The sequence below is a fragment of the Saimiri boliviensis genome, chromosome 6 (genome assembly GCF_048565385.1).
Source record: "Saimiri boliviensis isolate mSaiBol1 chromosome 6, mSaiBol1.pri, whole genome shotgun sequence".
NCBI lineage: Eukaryota > Metazoa > Chordata > Mammalia > Primates > Cebidae > Saimiri > Saimiri boliviensis.
Window position 1 is genome coordinate 71,725,001 of NC_133454.1, and position 18,811 is coordinate 71,743,811.

At 42.4% G+C, this 18,811-nt stretch overlaps 1 protein-coding gene across 1 annotated transcript in view; it reads right to left on the bottom strand.

Annotated features, from left to right (window-relative positions):
* Window positions 1-18,811, bottom strand: part of MRPL48 (mitochondrial ribosomal protein L48) — a 72,766-nt gene that overhangs the window by 2,544 nt on the left and 51,411 nt on the right. The window contains exon 6 of the mRNA XM_039471233.2: window positions 2,030-2,132. Within this exon, the coding sequence (XP_039327167.1) occupies window positions 2,030-2,132 (103 nt within the window). The remainder of the gene's footprint in view (window positions 1-2,029; window positions 2,133-18,811) is intronic.

An 18,811-nucleotide genomic window follows, 5' to 3' on the forward strand; every position in this document is an offset into this window, starting at 1 on the left:
ACTTTGGCCTCTAAAAGTGCTAGGTTTACAGGCATGAACCATGTCACCCAGCTCAGGCTGACTTTCTTTTTTTGTTTTTTTGAGACGAAGTCTTGCTCTGTTGCCCCCAGGCTGGAGAGCAGTGATGCTATCTTGGCTCACTGCAACCTCCACCTCCCAGGTCAAGCAATTCTCCTGCCTCTGCCTCCCAAGAAGCTGGAATAACAGGTACCTGCCACCATGCCTGGCTAATTTTTGTATTTTCAGTAGAGACATGGTTTTACCATGTTGGCCAGGCTGGTCAACTCCTCACCTCACATGATCCACCTTCCTTGTTCTCCCAAAGTGCTGGGATTACAGGTGTGAATCACTGTACCCGGGCACACTTTCTGATTCAACTCAGCTTTGCCCATATCCAGGCACACCAGGATCTGACTGGTGTCAGACCCTGTGCTAATAACACAGAGGTGAATCAGATGTATGGTAAAAGGGCAGGCAGGGGGCTGCAAGGACCCACAAGAGAAATTCCTACCCAACTCAACCAAAGAAAGTCAAAAAAGCTTCCAGAAAAGGTAGTATCTGGGTGAAATCTTGGAGAAAAATAGGAGTAAACTAGGAGAATTCAATAGTAATGTGGAGGATTTTGAAGGGAGAGGAAACAACATTCAGTAAAATGTGGGGGCATAACAGTGTTAGGAAATTAAAACTAGTTCCTTGTGTGGCTGGAGTAAATGGGCTGTGAAGAAGAAAAGCAGGAGGAGAATCATGAAGGCAGCTGAGTACCAACCTAAAGCGTTCAAACTATTCTATGGCTTCTAACATGTCAGATCTGTCAACGAATATATTATAAATAATCTATTTCTGATTATATTTTAAAAGCCAAAGATTATACTTAATTATTTCTAAAATTAGCATACTTAGACTTAAATTTAACATTCATTTTATTACCTTGCTGATATGTCCCTTGAGTGGATCAAAAAGGGGTGATGCCTGAACAGTGGGATATTATTTGGCAATAAAAAGGAAGGAAGTACCAATGCATGTTGTAACAGAGATGAACCTTGACAACATTATGCTAAGTGAAGGAAGCCTGACACAAAAGGTCATTTGATGTACAACTCCATTTAAATGAAGAGATAAATCCATAGAGATAGAAAGTAGATTAGTGGCTGCAAGGGGTTGGAGTGATCAGGAAAGAGGAGTGACTGCTAATGGGTACACGGTTTCTTTTAGGGTGATGAAAATGTTCTGAAATTGATGGTGATGATGGTTGCATAACTCTCTGAATATACTAAAAACCATCTTTATTGTATACTTCAAATTGGTAAACTGAATGTGTCCATTACATGTCAATTAATGCTCTTATTAAAAGGGGGATGATGTTAAAACTGGGGAAGCTGTGAATTTTTAATACCTCTGGGCACCCTCATGGTGGTGTGGTTGGCACTCATCTTTATCTACAGGAAGGAAAGAGGACAACTGCTAGAGATCAAAGGAAGCCAGCCACTGAGGGGTTTCAAGCAGGAAAATGATAGGATCACTTGGTATGGGGGTAAGGGGAAGTGGATGAATCTGAAAGATTTTTAGGAGGTAGAAGCTACAGAATTTGGTGAATGAGTAGATATCAGAGGACAAAGGTGACACATTAAGCTCAAAGGTGAAGAAGATTACAGAAAATGAGCCCCTCTATAACTAATTTTGCATAGACGGAGTGCAGGGAGAACACCTGTGGAACATCTAAGTCGAGAAGGCCAGTAGACAACCGAGTATCGAGCTTCAAGCCTCAGCCAACAGATTGGGACTAGAGATGTATACATCTGGGCGTCATCGGTATTAAATGGTGGTCACTGAGGCCTGAGGAATGAATGAGACTGCATAGGGGGAAGGTATTATAAAAGGAGAGATGGATGTGTCAAGAACTGAACCCTGGAGAACACCATCATTCAAGGGCAGGCAGGAGAAAAAAAAGAGCATGACAGAAGGGGAAAATGTGGACAGAGACAAGAACCAGGAGAAGTAAATACATTTTTGATTCTCCTGGAGTGCCTACCTGAACCACTCGCTCATGGATGGTAAGCACTGAGTCCAGGAACATTTTGCTGCCTTGGTCCTGCAACTGCAGCACTTCTAAGGTTTTGGTTGGTATCGCATAACTGTGGGAAGGAAGAGTCAGCTAGTGTGAGTGTTCACTGAAGCCACCAACAACTTCAATCATGGTAGTCCATGCATATAGCCACTACTGCATGCACTAGTTCCTGGAATGTAGGGGATGCTTATCTGCAACCAGGAGCAAAATAACTGGATCCCCCTTATCTCCTTCAAAAGTCTCCAAACTCCCTAAGCAAATACACAATGTTTAATGCAGTTCTGCATCTCTAATCATACTTAATACAACGCTCTGAATAAAACCTGCTGATTAATAAATAATTTGTTGCTACTGAAGAATAGCCCATTCTAAAAGAATCAAGTGGCCCGGTGTGGTGGCACACAACTGTAATCCCAGGAATTTGGGAGGCCAGGGCAGCCAGATCACTTGAACTCAGGAATTCAAGACTAGCCTGAGCAAAACAGTGAGACCTTGTCTCTACAAATATACAAAAATTAGCTGGGTGTGGCGGCACGCTCCTGTAGTCCCAGCTGCTAAAGAGGCTGCAATGGTCAGATCATTTGAGTACAGGAGGTCAAGGCTGCAGTGAACCAACATGGCGCCACTGCACTCCAGCCTGGGCAACAGAGAGAGACCTTGTCTTAAACAAAAAAAGAAAAAAGAGAGAAAAAAAAGAATCAAGCTCATTACCAGGTATGCTTTGGAGGCTAACCTTGGGTATTAAACCTGTTCTGGAGAAATAATATATAAAAACTAAGTGTTCTACAACAGGATTTCTCAACGTCAGTGCTACAGACATTTTAGACCAGATAATTCTTCGCTGCAAGGGCTGACCTACACATCCACATACATCCCTCTACCCCCTGGATATCTGCAGTATTCCCCAAGTGGTGACAGTCAAAACTACCTCCAGACATTATTAATTTTACCCTAAGGGGTGACTTCTCTCTCAGGTTGTAGAGTTTATGCATACTAAAATCAGCTTCAGTATGTCTACATGTTGCAGTGAAAACAACATGGAACATGGAGTCAAGTGTCGGCCCTGCTACTTATTAGCAATATTTACTTAGGTAAGTCACTTCCCCCTCTGGGCCTCAGTTTCTTCATATAAACAGGATAACCATCTAGGCTTATATCAACAGAGAATTGTGAGGACCATGTATGTAAGACTGGACTAATGGCTACATGGAAATATGGTATTAGTGTTATGTTCATCTTATCAAAAAGTTCATAAAACTGAAGATAAATGAAATAATAATGACAGTAGGATTCCTAAATTTTCCTATGTCACAAAATCATCACTTAATAAGCAAGCGGCATGGCCCTCTATAGGTGGACCTCTACAAAAGAAGTTTAGAGGCCGGGCACAGTGGCTCATGCCTGTAATCCCAGAACTTTGGGAGGCGGAGGCAGGTGGAGCATCTGAGGTTGGGACATTGAGACCAGCCTGGCCAACGTGGTGAAACCCCGTCTCTACTAAAAATACAAAAATTAGCCAGTTATGGTGGTGGGCGCCTGTAATCCCAGCACTCAGGAGGCCGAGGCAGGATTGCTTGAACCTGGCAGGCAGAGGTTGCAGTGAGCCGAGATGCACCACTGCACTCCAGCCTGGGCAACAGAGAGAAAAAAAAAAAGTTTAGAGTAATAGGCCAGGCACAGTGGCTCACACCTGTAATCTCAGCACTTTGTGAGGCCGAGGCAGGTGGATCCCGAGGGCAGGAGTTTAGAAGTAATAGAAAATGGATTAGAGACATGTCAGTCAGTCCTAGAATTAAATATTGGCTCTGCCACTTATTACCTATTTGAACATGGAAATTCAGGTTTCTGAATCTCCATTTCTTCTGCTATAAATTGAAAATAATAATACCTAATTCATAGAGTTACTGCAATGATTAAATGAGATCACATAAGTAATTGCCTGGCATACCGTAAATGTAGTCAGTAAAAGCAAGGTATTACAAATTCTTTCGGGCAGTCTTTCTAAGTAACACCCCTACTGCTTTTCAGCATAATCTCTGATCTCCTCTTCTTCAAATTCAAATACAGTAATAACTTTTCAATATAAAAAAATGGGGACATAATCATAGACTTCTTATGGATGATCAAATGAAATAATTGTTTCAGAAAAGCAAAAACAACCTAAAATACTATTTTTCTTTTTTGGCATTTTGCAGATAGGACTGACTGACTAAAGTGGGAATTGTCCATTCCTGCCACCAATCATGGATTTTATTCTTCAACACTTACTTCAGCAAGATTTCATTGATTTACTTATTCACTCAACAAACATTTACTAACACCCTGCTCTGTTCTAGGCACCCTAATGGACAATAAGAAGTCTATGCGACCAGGTGTGGTGGCTCCCACCTATAATGTGAGCACATTGGGAGGCCAAGACAGGAGGATTGCTTGAGTCCAGGAGTTCAAGACTAGCCTGGGCAACCTAGTGAGACCGTCTCTATTTACAAAAAAAAAAAAAATTCAGTTGGGCATGATGGCTCACACCTGTAACCCTAGCACATTGGGAGCCTGAGGCAGGTGGGTCACCTGAGGTCAGGAGTTCAAGACCAGCCTGGCTAACATGGTAAAAACCTGTCTTTACTAAAAATTAGCTGGGTGTGGTGGTGAGTGCCTGTAGTCCCAGCTACTTGGGAGGCTGAGGCAGGAGAATCGCTTGAACCTGGGAGGCGGAAGTTGCAATGAGCTGAGATCATGCCACCTCACTCCAACCTGGGTGACAGAACAAGACTCAGTCTCAAAAAAGAGGTCTATGCTTTCAAGGCGCTCACTCTGAGTGTTTTAAAGAGCTAGGCAAGTATACAAACATTTTACTACAGTAAGACAAAGGCAATAATAGAGATGTGCCAAATACCATAAGGACAAGAGCGTGAGGAAAGGGAGGCTCAGGGAAGGCTTCATAGGAGGCAGTCATTTATCAAGACGTAGAACAGGCCTTTATGTATGTAACAGTACATACGGGTTTTTGTTTGTTTGTTTGTTTCTGTTTGTTTTAGTACCTATATTATTCTATAATCTGTATCTTCCAAATTTTCTGCAATAAACATTGCTATGATGATCAGACAGTAAAATGGAAGGAAAGAAATGAAAGAACTGAATTTGGCCAGGCATGGTGGCCCACACCTGTAATCCAAACACTTTGGAGGCCAAGGCGGGTGGATCACCTGAGGTCAGGAGTTCAAGACCAGCCTGACCAACATGGTGAAACCCCATCTTAAAAAAAGAAAAAGAAAAGAAAAAAAAGAAAGAACTGAATTTTAGGAGTCAACCCAACATGACAAAATAATGCTATTTGGGGGGAGTATTGCTGAGAAAGGGACATGAGGAAGTCTGCTGGGATGTTGGGAAGCTTCAATTTATACAAGTTATACCTCATTTTTTTTTTTTTTTTTTTTTTTTTGAGACGGAGTTTCGCTCTTGTTACCGAGGCTGGAGTGCAATGGCGCGAACTCGGCTCACTGCAACCTCCGCCTCCTGGGTTCAGGCAATTCTTCTGCCTCAGCCTCCTGAGTAGCTGGGATTACAGGCATGTGCCACCAAGCCCAGCTAATTTTTTGTATTTTTAGTAGAGACGGGGTTTCACCATGTTGACCAGGATGGTCTCGATCTCTTGACCTCATGATCCACCCACTTTGGCCTCCCATGCCTGGGATTACAGGCATGAGCCACCACACCCAGCCTCAATTTTTTTTTTTTTTTTTTTTTTGGAGACAGAGTCTCACTCTATTACTAGGTTGGAGTGCAGTGGCGCAATCTCAGCTTACTGCAACCTCTACTTTCTGGGTTCAAGCAATTTTCCCGCCTCAGCCTCCCAAGTAGCTGGGACTACAGGTGCACACCACCATACCTGGCTAATTTTTGTATTTTTAATAGAGACAGGTTTTCACCGTGTTGGCCAGGATGGTCTCGATCTCTTGACTTCATGATCCACCTGCCTTGGCCTCCCAAAGTGCTGGAATTACAGGTGTGAGCCACCACGCCTGGCCTATACCTCAATTTTTTAAAATGTAAATTGATTTTTTAAAAAGAAGAGTAGCTTCACAGCGAGTGAGCTGAGTGATGCTTTTACTCTCAGCAGAGCACAGGTGCTGGTTCTACTTCAGGCTTGGAAGCTGCTCCCAGGTGAGTGAGATTTCCATCTCCTCACACAGCTGCTCGGCAAGCGATGCAGGCAAATTAAGGGACTCACATGAGAGGCTCTTCCTCGCCTCTCCTGGGTGAGTTGTAGCTGCAGCAGTGCAAACCATTTAGAGAACAAAAGCTGGTATCCTGCTGTCTAGCCCAATTCCATCTCAAGGTCATGGCCATCATCTCTACCCACTCTCCCCAAGGAGAAATGGATCAAGATGAAATGAAAATCAGAAGAAAAGAATTTAATCTTTGAAAGACTGGGCAGTGAGATTACCTAACAGTACGATAGTCTGAAAACCTCAATCAATATAGAGAACTGAGTTGCTAAAAAACAAACAGCTCTTTCTTCTCTGAGCTGTTTGGAGCAAAGAGCCAGCAAAGAGGCAAAAAGCAGCACATCATTCATTCTGCTGTTCTAGGAATCACGTTTGCCATGCCTTTTAGAATTCAATCCAAATCAACAAGTCTTTATTCAATGCCTACTATGTGTCAGGTACTAGGCAAGATCTTAGGGTTAGGTCACTAATGAAGACAGCAACAGTCCTTGCCTTGCAAAGCTTAGAGTCTAATAGGAAAGACCAATAATAGTCAAGTAATTAATTACAAGGGCAAGGAGTGCATGTTATAAAAGGGCAGTTAAATACCTTTTCCTTCTTCTAAATAAAGACCTAACTTAATGAGATTCCCTGAAGTAAACATTCAAGATGACCCCTAAGAAAACAAACAAACAAACACAAAAAGTAATTAAAAAGATGACACCTGTCGGACGAGGTGGCTCAAGGCTGTAATCCTAGCACTTTGGGAGGTCGAGGCAGGTGGATCACGAGGTCAAGAGATCGAGACCATCCTGGTCAACAAGGTGAAACCCCATCTCTACTAAAAATACAAAAAATTAGCTGGGCATGGTTGTGCGTGCCTGTAATCCCAGCTACTCAGGAAGCTGAGACAGGAGAATTGCCTGAACCCAGGAGGCGGAGGTTGCAGTGAGCCGAGATCGTGCCATTGCACTCCAGCCTGGGTAACAAGAGCGAAACTCCGTCTCAAAAAAAAAAAAAAAAAAAGATGACACCTAAGAAAAAAGTAGTAGAAGCTAGTTAGATGAAGAGGGGAGGAGCATATGCAAAGGTGCTGAGGTGGAAAGGGACAAAAGCAAAGCCAGTGTAACTGGACGTAGATGGAGGTAGGGAGGGAAGTGCGAAGAGAAGCGGGGCAAGCCCTGGACCACCTAGGAAGCTACATGAGAAACTTTCATCGTGATCCTAAGGGAGTGGGAAGCCATCGAAGGATTTGAAGCAGGAGAGTGACATAATCATATTTCCACCTAGAAAGATCATCCTAAACATTGTATGGAGAACCAGTTAGAAGAATAGAGAATTAGGGGGGAAAGTTGGGTTTTTCTGTTTTTGTTTTGAGATGGTTTTACTCTTGTTGCCCAGGCTGGCGTGTAATGGCAAATCTCAGCTCACTGCAACCTCTAACTCCTGGGTTCAAGGGATTTTCCTGCTTTAGTCTCCAAACCAGCTGGGACCACATGCATGCATCACTACACCTGGCTAACTTTTTGTATTCACCATATTGGTCAGGCTGGTCTCGAACTCCTGACCTCAGGTGATCCACCCTTCCTTGGCCTCCCAAGTGCTCGGATTACAGGTGTGAGCCACCGTGCCTGGCCAAAAAAAAGTAGGGTTAACTCCAGAACTTGCCACTTATTAGGTGTAGGACTATGGGCAAGCTTCTATAATAATAATAATAATTAGTAGTAATAATGGCAGCCAATAGTTGCTGGACATAGTTCTAGGTACTTTATATATATTAGCTCCCTTAATTTTCACTATATTCTTTTAAGGTAGGTGCTTTTAGTAACCACATTTTACAGATGAGGAAACCAAGACACAAAGAGGTTGAGCAAACTGCCCAATGTCATACAGTAAGAATGCAGTAGAGCAAGAGTAAAACGAAGGCAGTTTGGCTCCAGCGTTGATACTTTAATCTACTGTGTACAAGGTGTTTGAGTTAAATAATACACAAAAAATGTACTTAGCTTGTTCAGAGTGCCTCACTGATAGTAGGTGCTCGACAAATGTAACTGCCTTTCTGATTTCACTCAAATGTAGCCAGAGTATTTTACAGCTGAGTTTTTTAAAGAAACTTTTTTTTTGGACTATTCTTTTAATCTATAATCCAGGAGTATACAACCATGCAGCACTGATCACTTAGCCAGATGTAAAATAAACTAGCTTCTTACCACAACTACCCTATAAACATTGCAACTAGGCTGGGCACGGTGGCTCATACCTATAATCCCAGCACTTTGGGAGGCCAAGGCAGGAGGATCACTTGAGGTCAGGAGTTCAAAACCAGCCTGGCCAACATGATGAAACCCCATCTCTACTAAAAATACAAAAATTAGCCAGGAGTGGTAGTGGCAGGAACCTGTAGTCCCAGCTACTCAGGAGGCTGAGGCAGGAGTCAAAGATTGCTGTGAGCCAAGATCACGCCATGGCACTCCAGCCTGGGCAACAGAGCAAGACTCTTGACTCAAACAAACAAAACATGGAAACTATTCCCTCTAACACGACCCTAATCTTATGTGAACACACCAGCTGTGGGGGAACCAGAAACCTAGCTATGTGGCAAAATTTAAAAGCCAAAGGAAAAACAGAAATTCAGCGCCCTTCACGGTAAAAGCAGCGTCTCTAAAAAGAGTCCTAAAAATTTCAAACACAATTCCAAGGAACTGATCCACTGTAGGTATGATAGCATTCTGTGAATGACATTTAACGCTCTTTGCCACCAACCTTTAAGAAGCTATCTCTAATTCCTGCCAGCTGAAAAAAATTCTTAATTATTACAACAATAACATTAGTAACAGAATGTTTACAATGTGCCAGTGTCTGTACTAAGTGCTGTCATATACCATCTTGTTTAATTTTCAGAACTCAAAGAAACAGAAAAATGTATCATCCTCATTATATAGATGAGGAAACTGAGGCTCAAAATTTCCCAAGGTCATACTGCTAATAACTGATAAAGCTAGAATATGAATGTCAGCAGTTTGATTCAAGAGCTCGTACTCTTTTTTTTTTATGTTTAATTTTTGCGGGTACATAGCAGGTATATATATTACTAGGGTATACGGGATATTTTGATACAGGCATACTATGTGTAATAATCACATCAGGGTAAATGGGGTATCCATCACCTCAAGCATTTATCCTCTCTGTTACAAACAATCCAATTACACTCATTTAGTTATTTGTAAATGTACGATTAAATTATTGATTATAGTCACCCTATTGTGCCATCAAATATTAGATCTGATTCAATCTTTCTAGTTTTTGGTACCCGTTAACCATCCCCATTTCTCCTCGAACCGCCACTGCCCTTCCCAGCCTCTGGTAACCATCATACTACTCTCTATCTCTGTGAGTTCAATTGTTTTTAATTTTAGCACCCAGAAATAAATGAGGACATGCAATGTTTGTCTTTCTGTGCCTGGCTTATTTCACTTAACATAATAACCTCCAGTTGCATCTATGTTGTTGCAAATGACAGGATCTCATTGATTTTTATAGGTGAATAGTACTCCACTGTGTGTATGTATCACATTTGCTTTATCTATTCACCTGTTGACACTTCAGTTGCTTCCAAATCTTGGCTATTGTGAATAGTGCTGCAATAAACATGGGAGTGCAGATATCTTTTCAATATACTGATTTTCTTTCTTTGGGGTTTATACCTAGCAGTGGGATTGCTAGATTATATGGTAGCTCTATTTTTAGTTTTTTGAGGAACTTCCAAACTGTTCTCCATAGTAGTTGTACTAATTTTCAATCCCATCAATAGTGTAGGAAAGTTCCTTTTTCTCTACATCCTCGTCAACATTGTTATTGCTGTCTTTTGGATAAAAGCCATTTTGGCTGGTGTGAGATGATATCTCACTGTAGTTTTGATTTGCATTTGTCTGATGATCAGTGATGTTGAGCACTTTTTTTTTTTTTTTTTTGAGATGTAGCTTTGCTCTTATTACCCAGGCTGGAGTGCAATGGCACGATCTCGGCTCACTGCAACCTCCGCCTCCTGGGTTCAGGCAATTCTCCTGCCTCAGCCTCCTGAGTAGCTGGGATTACAGGCATGCGCCACCATGCCCAGCTAATTTTTTTTTTTGTATTTTTAGTAGAGACGGGGTTTCACCATGTTGACCAAGATGGTTTTGATCTCCTGACCTCGTGATCCACCCGCCTCGGCCTCCGAAAGTGCTGGGATTACAGGCGTGAGCCACCGCGCCCGGCCTGTTGAGCACTTTTTAAAAAAGTTTGTCCAATTCTTTGCTCAAAATGCCATTGAGTATTTTTTCATATGCCTGTTTGCCATTTGTATGTTTTCTTTTAAGAAATGTCTATTCAGATCTTTTGCCCATTTTAAAATTAGATTATTAGGTTTTGTTTTTTTTTTTTTTTTGAGATGGAGTTTCGCTCTTGTTACCCAGGCTGGAGTGCAATGGCGCGATCTCGGCTCACCGCAACCTCCGCCTCCTGGGTTCAGGCAATTCTCCTGCCTCAGCCTCCTGAGTAGCTGGGATTACAGGCACGCGCCCCCATGCCCAGCTAATTTTTTGTATTTTTAGTAGAGACGGGGTTTCACTATGTTGACCAGGATGGTCTCGATCTCTTGACCTCATGATCCACCTGCCTCGGCCTCCCAAAGTGCTGGGATTACAGGCTTGAGCCACCGCGCCCGGCCAGATTATTAGGTTTTTAATTTGTTTGTTTGTTGTTGTTTCGCTGTAGAGTTGTTTGAGCTCTTTAAATATTCTCGTTATTAATCCCTTGTCAGCTGGATTGCTTGAAAATATTTCCTCTCATTCTGTGGACAGAGCTTGTACTCTTAACCACATGTTATTTCAAGTGTGGTCCACAGACAAGCTGCCAGTGAACAGCCTAATCGTCATTGGCCCGTGACAGACAAGAAATGTGCAACCAGTCACTAAACAAACCGTTTCATTCAGCCAAGGTTTTTCTTAATATCAAGACTTTCCTAATGAAGGAAACAAAGTATTAATGTACATTTTGGCATAAGCTCCTGAAATATCTTCTCAGAATGGTACTTTGAGAAGCACTACTCTAAATTACTACTGCCTCTTTGAGCTGTAATTGTAGTTTATCTTTTACATTATGTTATAATTATGTTTCTCAGTGTGTATATACATGCATGTTTGTGTGCATACACTGTGTGTGTGTATGTTCCCTGAAACTAAGGAGGTTCACCTTAATTTCTCCCAGAATGTCTAGTGCAGTGCTCACCACATAGCAAGAAGAGGCTCAATAAATAGTTTTTGAATAAATTCATTAAAAGGATTTTCATTAGTTTAGGAAATGTACACCACACAACTGGATTGTATAGTGACATTCAAGAACCTGTAATTCTTTCATTCATGACTGAATGTCTCCCACATGGCGGGCCTTGTACTGGTTACTAAAGAAACAAAGAACACAGTCCCCATCCAGAAGGAATGCACTGTCAGAGGGAAGAGAAAGTGCCACAGGAATAGATCATTCAAGCCCAGAGCACTAAGTGACATGAAGTATGTGTCAAGTGCTGAAAGAAGAACCAACTCTCTGGGGCATCAGAACGAGATGAAGCACATTTTTAGGTTTAAAGGAATTGAAGTATTGTCAGCTGTGAGAGCTAAAGTCACAGCTTATTATCAAATTTTTTTAAAGAACATTTTTAGCATAGTTGTACTATAATGTGTAAAAGTTTAAAAGTTCAAATTTGGCTGAAGGACTTAAAATAAGACCCTATATAACTGAAAATACTTGTCAGGCAGAACTGGGTTTAAATCCAGGCAAGTTACTGGTTCTGTGCTTTTGGCCTCTGTGAGCCTTAATTTCCACATCTGTAAAATGGGAATATACTAATATCTAATGAGTAAGAAAGTATAATTTTATTTATTTATTTATTTTTTAAGATGGAGTTTCACCATGAAGGCCAGACTGGTCTTGAACTCTTGACCTCAGGTGATCCACCCACCTCAGCCTCCCAAAGTGCTAGGATTACAGGCATGAGCCACTGCGCCCAGCCAGAAAATATAATTTTTGTTTGTTCAATCTGGCGGTGCCCAGTGGCAGTGTGAACTTGAGGAGTTCGCCCAGTTCCAAGAATTAATCAAAGTGATGAAGACAATTGATGACAGAATAGATATAAATTAAACACTAAGGTTCCAACAGCTTCCTTTGCAGGGAAAATTGATGCCAACCAAACCTGTAAACAACTTTATGGGTCTTTGATGGCAGCTCTTGCCATTTGGAACAAAATCATAAAAAATTGTATAGCCCAAACCTCAGAAGTATGAAAAAACCACCAAGAATAGAGAGAAAAGAATTTAGACAACTTAAGGTTATTAAAGCAACTTAGAAAAGAGTAGACAAGGCCAGGCGTGGTGGCTCACACCTGAAATCCCAACACCTTGGGAGGCCAAGGCAGATGGATCACAGGGTCAGGAGATCGAGACCATCCTGGCCAACGTGGTGAAACTCTGTCTCCACTAAAAATACAAAAAAATTAGCCGGGCATGTTAATACACACCTGTAGTCCCAGCTACTAGGGAGGCTGAGGCAGGAGAATTGCTTGAACCCAGGAGGCAGAGATTGCAGTGAGCTGAGATCACACTACTGCACTACAGCCTAGGTGACAGTGTGAGACTCTGTCTCAAAAAAAAAAAAAAAAAAAGAGGCCGGGTGCGGTGGCTCAAGCCTATAATCCCAGCACTTTGGGAGGCTGAGGCGGGTGGATCACGAGGTCAAGAGATCGAGACCATCATGGTCAACATGGTGAAACCCCGTTTCTACTAAAAATCCAAAAAATTAGCTGGGCATGGTGGCACATGCCTGTAATCCCAGCCACTCAGGAGGCTGAGGCAGGAGAATTGCCTGAACCCAGAAGGCGGAAGTTGCAGTGAGCTGAGATTGCGCCATTGCACTCTAGCCTGGGTAACAAGAGCGAAACTCCGCCTCAAAAAAAAAAAAAAAAAGAAAGAAAAGAAAAGTTTTGCTATTAAAATAATTTTCTGACTCAGTGTAAAAAAAAAAAAAAAAAGAAAGTATAAATTTTGCCATATCCACATACTATGCCATATATTACCTTGCTACAGTGACAGACTACCTAAATTACATTTTTGTTGTTGTTTTTAAGACAGGCTCTCTGCTGCGCGCTGCGGCTCACGCCTGTAATCCTAGCACTTTGGGACACCAAGGCGGCAGGGTCACCAGGTCAAGAGTTCAAGACCATCTTGGCTAACATGGTGAAACCCCGTCTCTACTAAAATTAGAAAAATTAGCCACACACGGTGGCATGCACCTGTAATCCCAGCTACTCAGGAGGTTGAGGCAGGAATTGCTTGAACCTGGGAGGCAAAGGTGCAGTGAGCTGAGATCTCGGCACTGCACTCTAGCCTGGATGACAGAGTGAGCCTCCATCCCAAACAAACAAACAAAAAGGACAGACTCTCACTTTGTCGCCCAGGCTGGAGTGCAGTGGCACGATCTTGGCTCACTGCAACCGCTGCCTCCCAGGCTTAAACAATACTCCTTGCCTCAGCCTCTCAAGTGGTATGGACTACAGGCGCACACCACCATGCCCAGCTAGTTTTTGTATTTTTAATGTAGAGACAGGATTTCACTATGTTGCCCAGGCTGATCTCGAACTCCTGAGCTCAAGTGGTCCGTGCTCCTCAGCCTCCCAAAGTGCTGGGATTACAGGTGTGGGCCACTGTGCCAAGCCTTGGCAGTTCTTATAAAATCAAACATACACTTCATTTACTATTTGACTCAGCAGTCATACTCCTAGATAAATGAAGACGTGTGATCTCATAAAAACCTATACATATTTATAGTGGCTTTATAATTGCCCAAAACTGATAAAACACAAATGTCCTTCAATCAGGGAAGGAATAAACTGTGGCACATCCTTTCAATGAAATGCTACTCAGCAACAACAATAAAAAAAAACAAAAAACTACTTTCGGGCAACAACATGAATGAATCTCAAATACAGCATACTAACCAAAAGAAGAAACAAAAAGAAAAATACTATATGATTTTATTTGTATGGAATTCTGAAGAAGGCAAAACTATAAGGGCAGAACATAGATAAGAAGTTGCCACCAGGTGTGGTGGCTCACACCTATAATCCCAGCACTTGGGGAGGCCGAGGCAGGCGAATCACCTGAGACCAGGAGTTAAGAGACCAGCCAGGCCAACATGGTGAAACCCCATCTCTACTAAAAATACAAAAAATTAGCCTGGCCTGGTGGCACACACCTGAAGTCCCAGCTACTCGAGGGAGGCTGAGGCAGGAGAATCATCTGAACCTGGGAGGCGGAGGTTGCAGTGAGCAGAGATCACACCACTTCACTCCAGCCTGGGTGACAGAGCAAGAATCTGTCTCCAAAAAAAAAAAAAAACCAACAAATTAAAAAGGGAAGGAATTTCTACCCATGGGATTAAATGTTATTTAAGGCAAACCAGAGGGCATCCTATATCGAGTGAAATACTGACATAAGATATGTAAAGAACCCAGACTGAACCAGGTAGGTAGTCAGTAAATGTTACTTCCCTCTCTTACAGTTTTCCAACAAATCCAAAGAACACATAAAAGCAGAGCAAACAAAGATTATTTCAATACTGTAAATGGAGAAATAAACTCTGTTAGTAGATCAGAAGACTCAATATAAACAATTAAGATATCAACTCTTCCCAAATAGATCTACAGATTCAACACAATTATAAAAAAAATCCCATTAGACTCTTTTCTGTAGAATCAACAAGCTAATTCTAAAAATGTTTATGGAAAACCCAAAGGACCTAGAATAGCCAAAATATTTCTAAAAAGAAAAACAAAGAGTTTCAGTAATCAAACTACACTAATCAAGACAGTGGGTATAGATATAAGCATATAGGTAACAGAATAGGGCCTAGAAATAGACTCACATATATATACATGGTTGACTGGCTGTCAACAAAGGTGCTAAGAAAATTCAGTGGGGAAAGAAAATCTTTTCAACAAATGGTTCTGGAAACAAATGAATATTCATATGCCAAAAAAAAAAGAACTTTGACACACTTTTTCATACACAAAAATTATTTTCATACACAAAAATTATTCAAATGGATCACAGACCTAAATGTAATACTTAAAACTATAGAACTTTTAGGAGAAAACATAGAAGAATGTTTTTTATGACTGGGTCAGGCAAAGATTTCTTAGATATAAAAGCAAAAGCAGAAACCATAAGAGAAAAAAATTGATGAACTGAACTTCATCTAGCTTAACTTCTGCTCTTCAAAAGACACACTGTTAAGAGGACAAGAAGATAAGTCACAGACAGGAAGAAAATATTTGCAAAACACATATCTGAAAAGTAACCGGTGGCCAGGTGCAGTGATTCACACCTGTAATTCCAGCACTTTGGGAAGCCAAGGTGGGTGGATCATTTGAGGTCAGGAAAGGAGTTTGAGACCAGCCTGGTCAGCATGGTAAAATCCCATCTCTAATAAAAATACAAAAATTAGTGGGACATGGTTGCAGAGACTTGTAGTCCCAGCTACTCCAGAGGCTGAGGTAGAAGAATTGCTTGAACCTGAGAGGCGGAGGTTGCAGTGAGCCAAGATTGTGCCAGTGCACTCCAGCCTGGTGACAGAGTGCAATTCTGTCTGAAAAAAAAAAAAAAAAAAAAAAAAAAAAAGACTGGCATCCAAAAGTAGATGAAAAATTTTCAAACCCCAATAGGGAAACAAGCCTTTTGTTTGTTTTTTGAGACGGAGTCTTGTTCTGTCACGCAGGCTGCAATGCAATGGCGTGATCTTGGCTCACTGCAACCTCCACCTCCCGGTTTCAAACAATTCTCTTGCCTCAGCCTCCCAAGTAGCTGTGATTGCCAGCGCATGCTAACACCTCTGGCTAATTTTTGTATTTTTAGTAGAGGGTTTCACTATGTTGGTCAGGCTGGTCTCAAACTCCTGACCTTGTGATCCGCCCGCCTCAACCTCCCAAAGTGCTGGGATTACAGACGTGAGCCACCACACCTGGCCCAAGCCATTTTTTTTTAAATAGACAAAAGATTTGAAGAGACATCTCATCAAGGAAGATACACAGATAACAAATAAGCCCATGAAAAGATGCTCAACATAATTATTTATTAGTGAAATGAAAATTTACACCACTATGAGATACCACCATAAACCTAGTAATAGCTTTTAAAAAACTGATGATACCAACTGCTGTCCAGGATGAAAAGTTGCCAGAACCCTCAAACATTGTTGGTGGGAATACACAATGGTGCAGCCGTTTTGAAAACAGTTTGGCAGTTTCTTACAAAGTTAAACATAAACTTACTATGCAATCCAGAAATTGGAGGCAAGATTGGAGGGAGACAGAGATTGTAGTGAGCCAAGATCTTGTCACTACACTCCAGCCTAGGTGACAGAAACCAAAAAAAAAAAAAAGGAAGGAAGCTTGGGCAACAAAGTGAGGCCCCATCTCTACAAAAAATGTAAAAATTAGCCAGGCATTCAGAAGACTAGGTCATATCAGGGGGAAAAAAATCAGCTTGGGGAGTGGGTGTGTGCTTGTAGTCCCAGCTATTTGGGAGAGAGGAGGATCTTGTGAGTCCAGGAGGTAGAGGCTGCAATAAGCAATGATCGCACCACTACATACCAGCCTGGGTGGGAGAGACCATGTCTCTAAAAGAAAAAAGAAAAAGAAAGGAGGTGGGTGCGGTGGCTCATACCTGTAATCCCAGCACTTTGGGAGGCCAAGGCAGGCGGATCACTTGAGGTCAGGAGGTCAACACCAGCCTGACCAATGTGGTTGGTGAAACCCCATCTCTACTAAAAATACAAAAATTAGCCAGGTGTGGTGGCGCACAACTAATTCCAGCTACTCGGGAGGTTGAGGCAGGAGAATCACTTGAGGCAAGAGTTAAAAGACTAGCCTGGCCAACATGATGAAACCGAAGAGGCAGAGGTTGCAGGGAGCCGAGATCGTACCACTGCACTCCAGCCTGGGTGACAGAGCGAGACTCCGTCTCAAAAAAAGAAAAAGAAAGGACATTCTGATACATGCTACCACATGGATGACCTTTGAGGATATTATGCTAAATGAAGGAAGCCAGTCACCAAAGGACAAATACTATATGATTCCACTTATATGAGGAAGAGTAGTCAAAATCAGAGACAGAAGTAGAAAGGTAGTTGCCAGGAACTTAGGGGAGGAAGAAATGGGCAGTTACTGTTTAATGGGTACAAAGTTTCAGTGTTTAATTATTTATTTATTTATTTATTTATTTATTTATCTGGAGATCTGAGTCTTGCTCTGTTGCCCAGGCTGGAGTGCAGTGGCACAATCTCAGTTCATGGCAACCTCGACTTCCTGGGTCCAACTGATTCTCCTGCTTCGGCCTCCCAAATAACTGGGACTACAGGCACATGCCATTGAACCCAGCTAATTTTGGCATTTTTAGTAAAAATGGGGTTTTGCCATATTAGCCAGACTAGTCTCTAACTCCTGAACTCTGGTGATCCACCTGCCTCTGTCTCACAAAGTGCTGGAATTACAGGCGTGAGCCAAACGTACCTGCCCTGTTTTATTAAATATTGATACGGGGTCTTGGAGGGAAAGGGACACTGGCCCTATTCTCTTTCCGATCAGGTTCGCCCCAGGTTCTTGTCCTTCACTTACCCAAGAATGGGAAAGGGGACAACCTGCCAGTGAAGGTGAGCACCTTGGAGTAAATACCGGACCCAAAAAGTTTTTTGCATAAAGTGATTTATTTAAGCAGAGAGAAAGAGAAAAAAGGAGAAGGGGTAGAGAGAAACAGCTAGCTTTTACACTGAGTGAGGAGAAAGAAAAGCCGCTCTTACACTGAGTGAGAAGGGTTCCCAGGGGGAAAATCAGGGAAGGAAACTCCTCTCACACTGAGTAAGAGAATACAGAAAGATGGAATCCAGGAGAGAGAAATCAGCTTTCACGAAGGTAGTGGAAGGAGACCCAAGTATGGAATCCAAGGAGGTGTGGAAGAAGGGAACTTTTAACCTGGGAGGAATTTCCACCTTCTCCAAGCCCCCTGGCCAATGAAAAGAGTTCCTTTAAACTTCCGCTGGAGTAACTGATCTTTGATCCTTTCCCGTGTGCCAAAGTTAAACAAAGACGGTTAAGTCTCCCAGGTGGAGACCTGGGGGAAGGCAGGTGGGGCATGTCGCTGGGAAGTTCCTGCCCTAGAAACTATGCCCCCTGTGGACCTGGGAAGAGAATATATTCCCTCAGTCTCTGTCGCCCAGGCTGGAGTGCAGTGGCAAGAACATGGCTCACTGCAGAGTCTCCACCTCCTGGACTCAAGCTATCCTCCCACCACACCCCCCTGAGTAAGTGGGACTACAGGCACATGCCACCATGCCCAGCTAATTTTGTTATTTGTAGAGACAAGGTCTCACTATGTTGCCCAGGCAGGTCTCAGACTCCTGGGCTCAAGTGATCCTCCCACCTTAGCCTCTCAAAGTGCTGGGATTACAGGTGTGA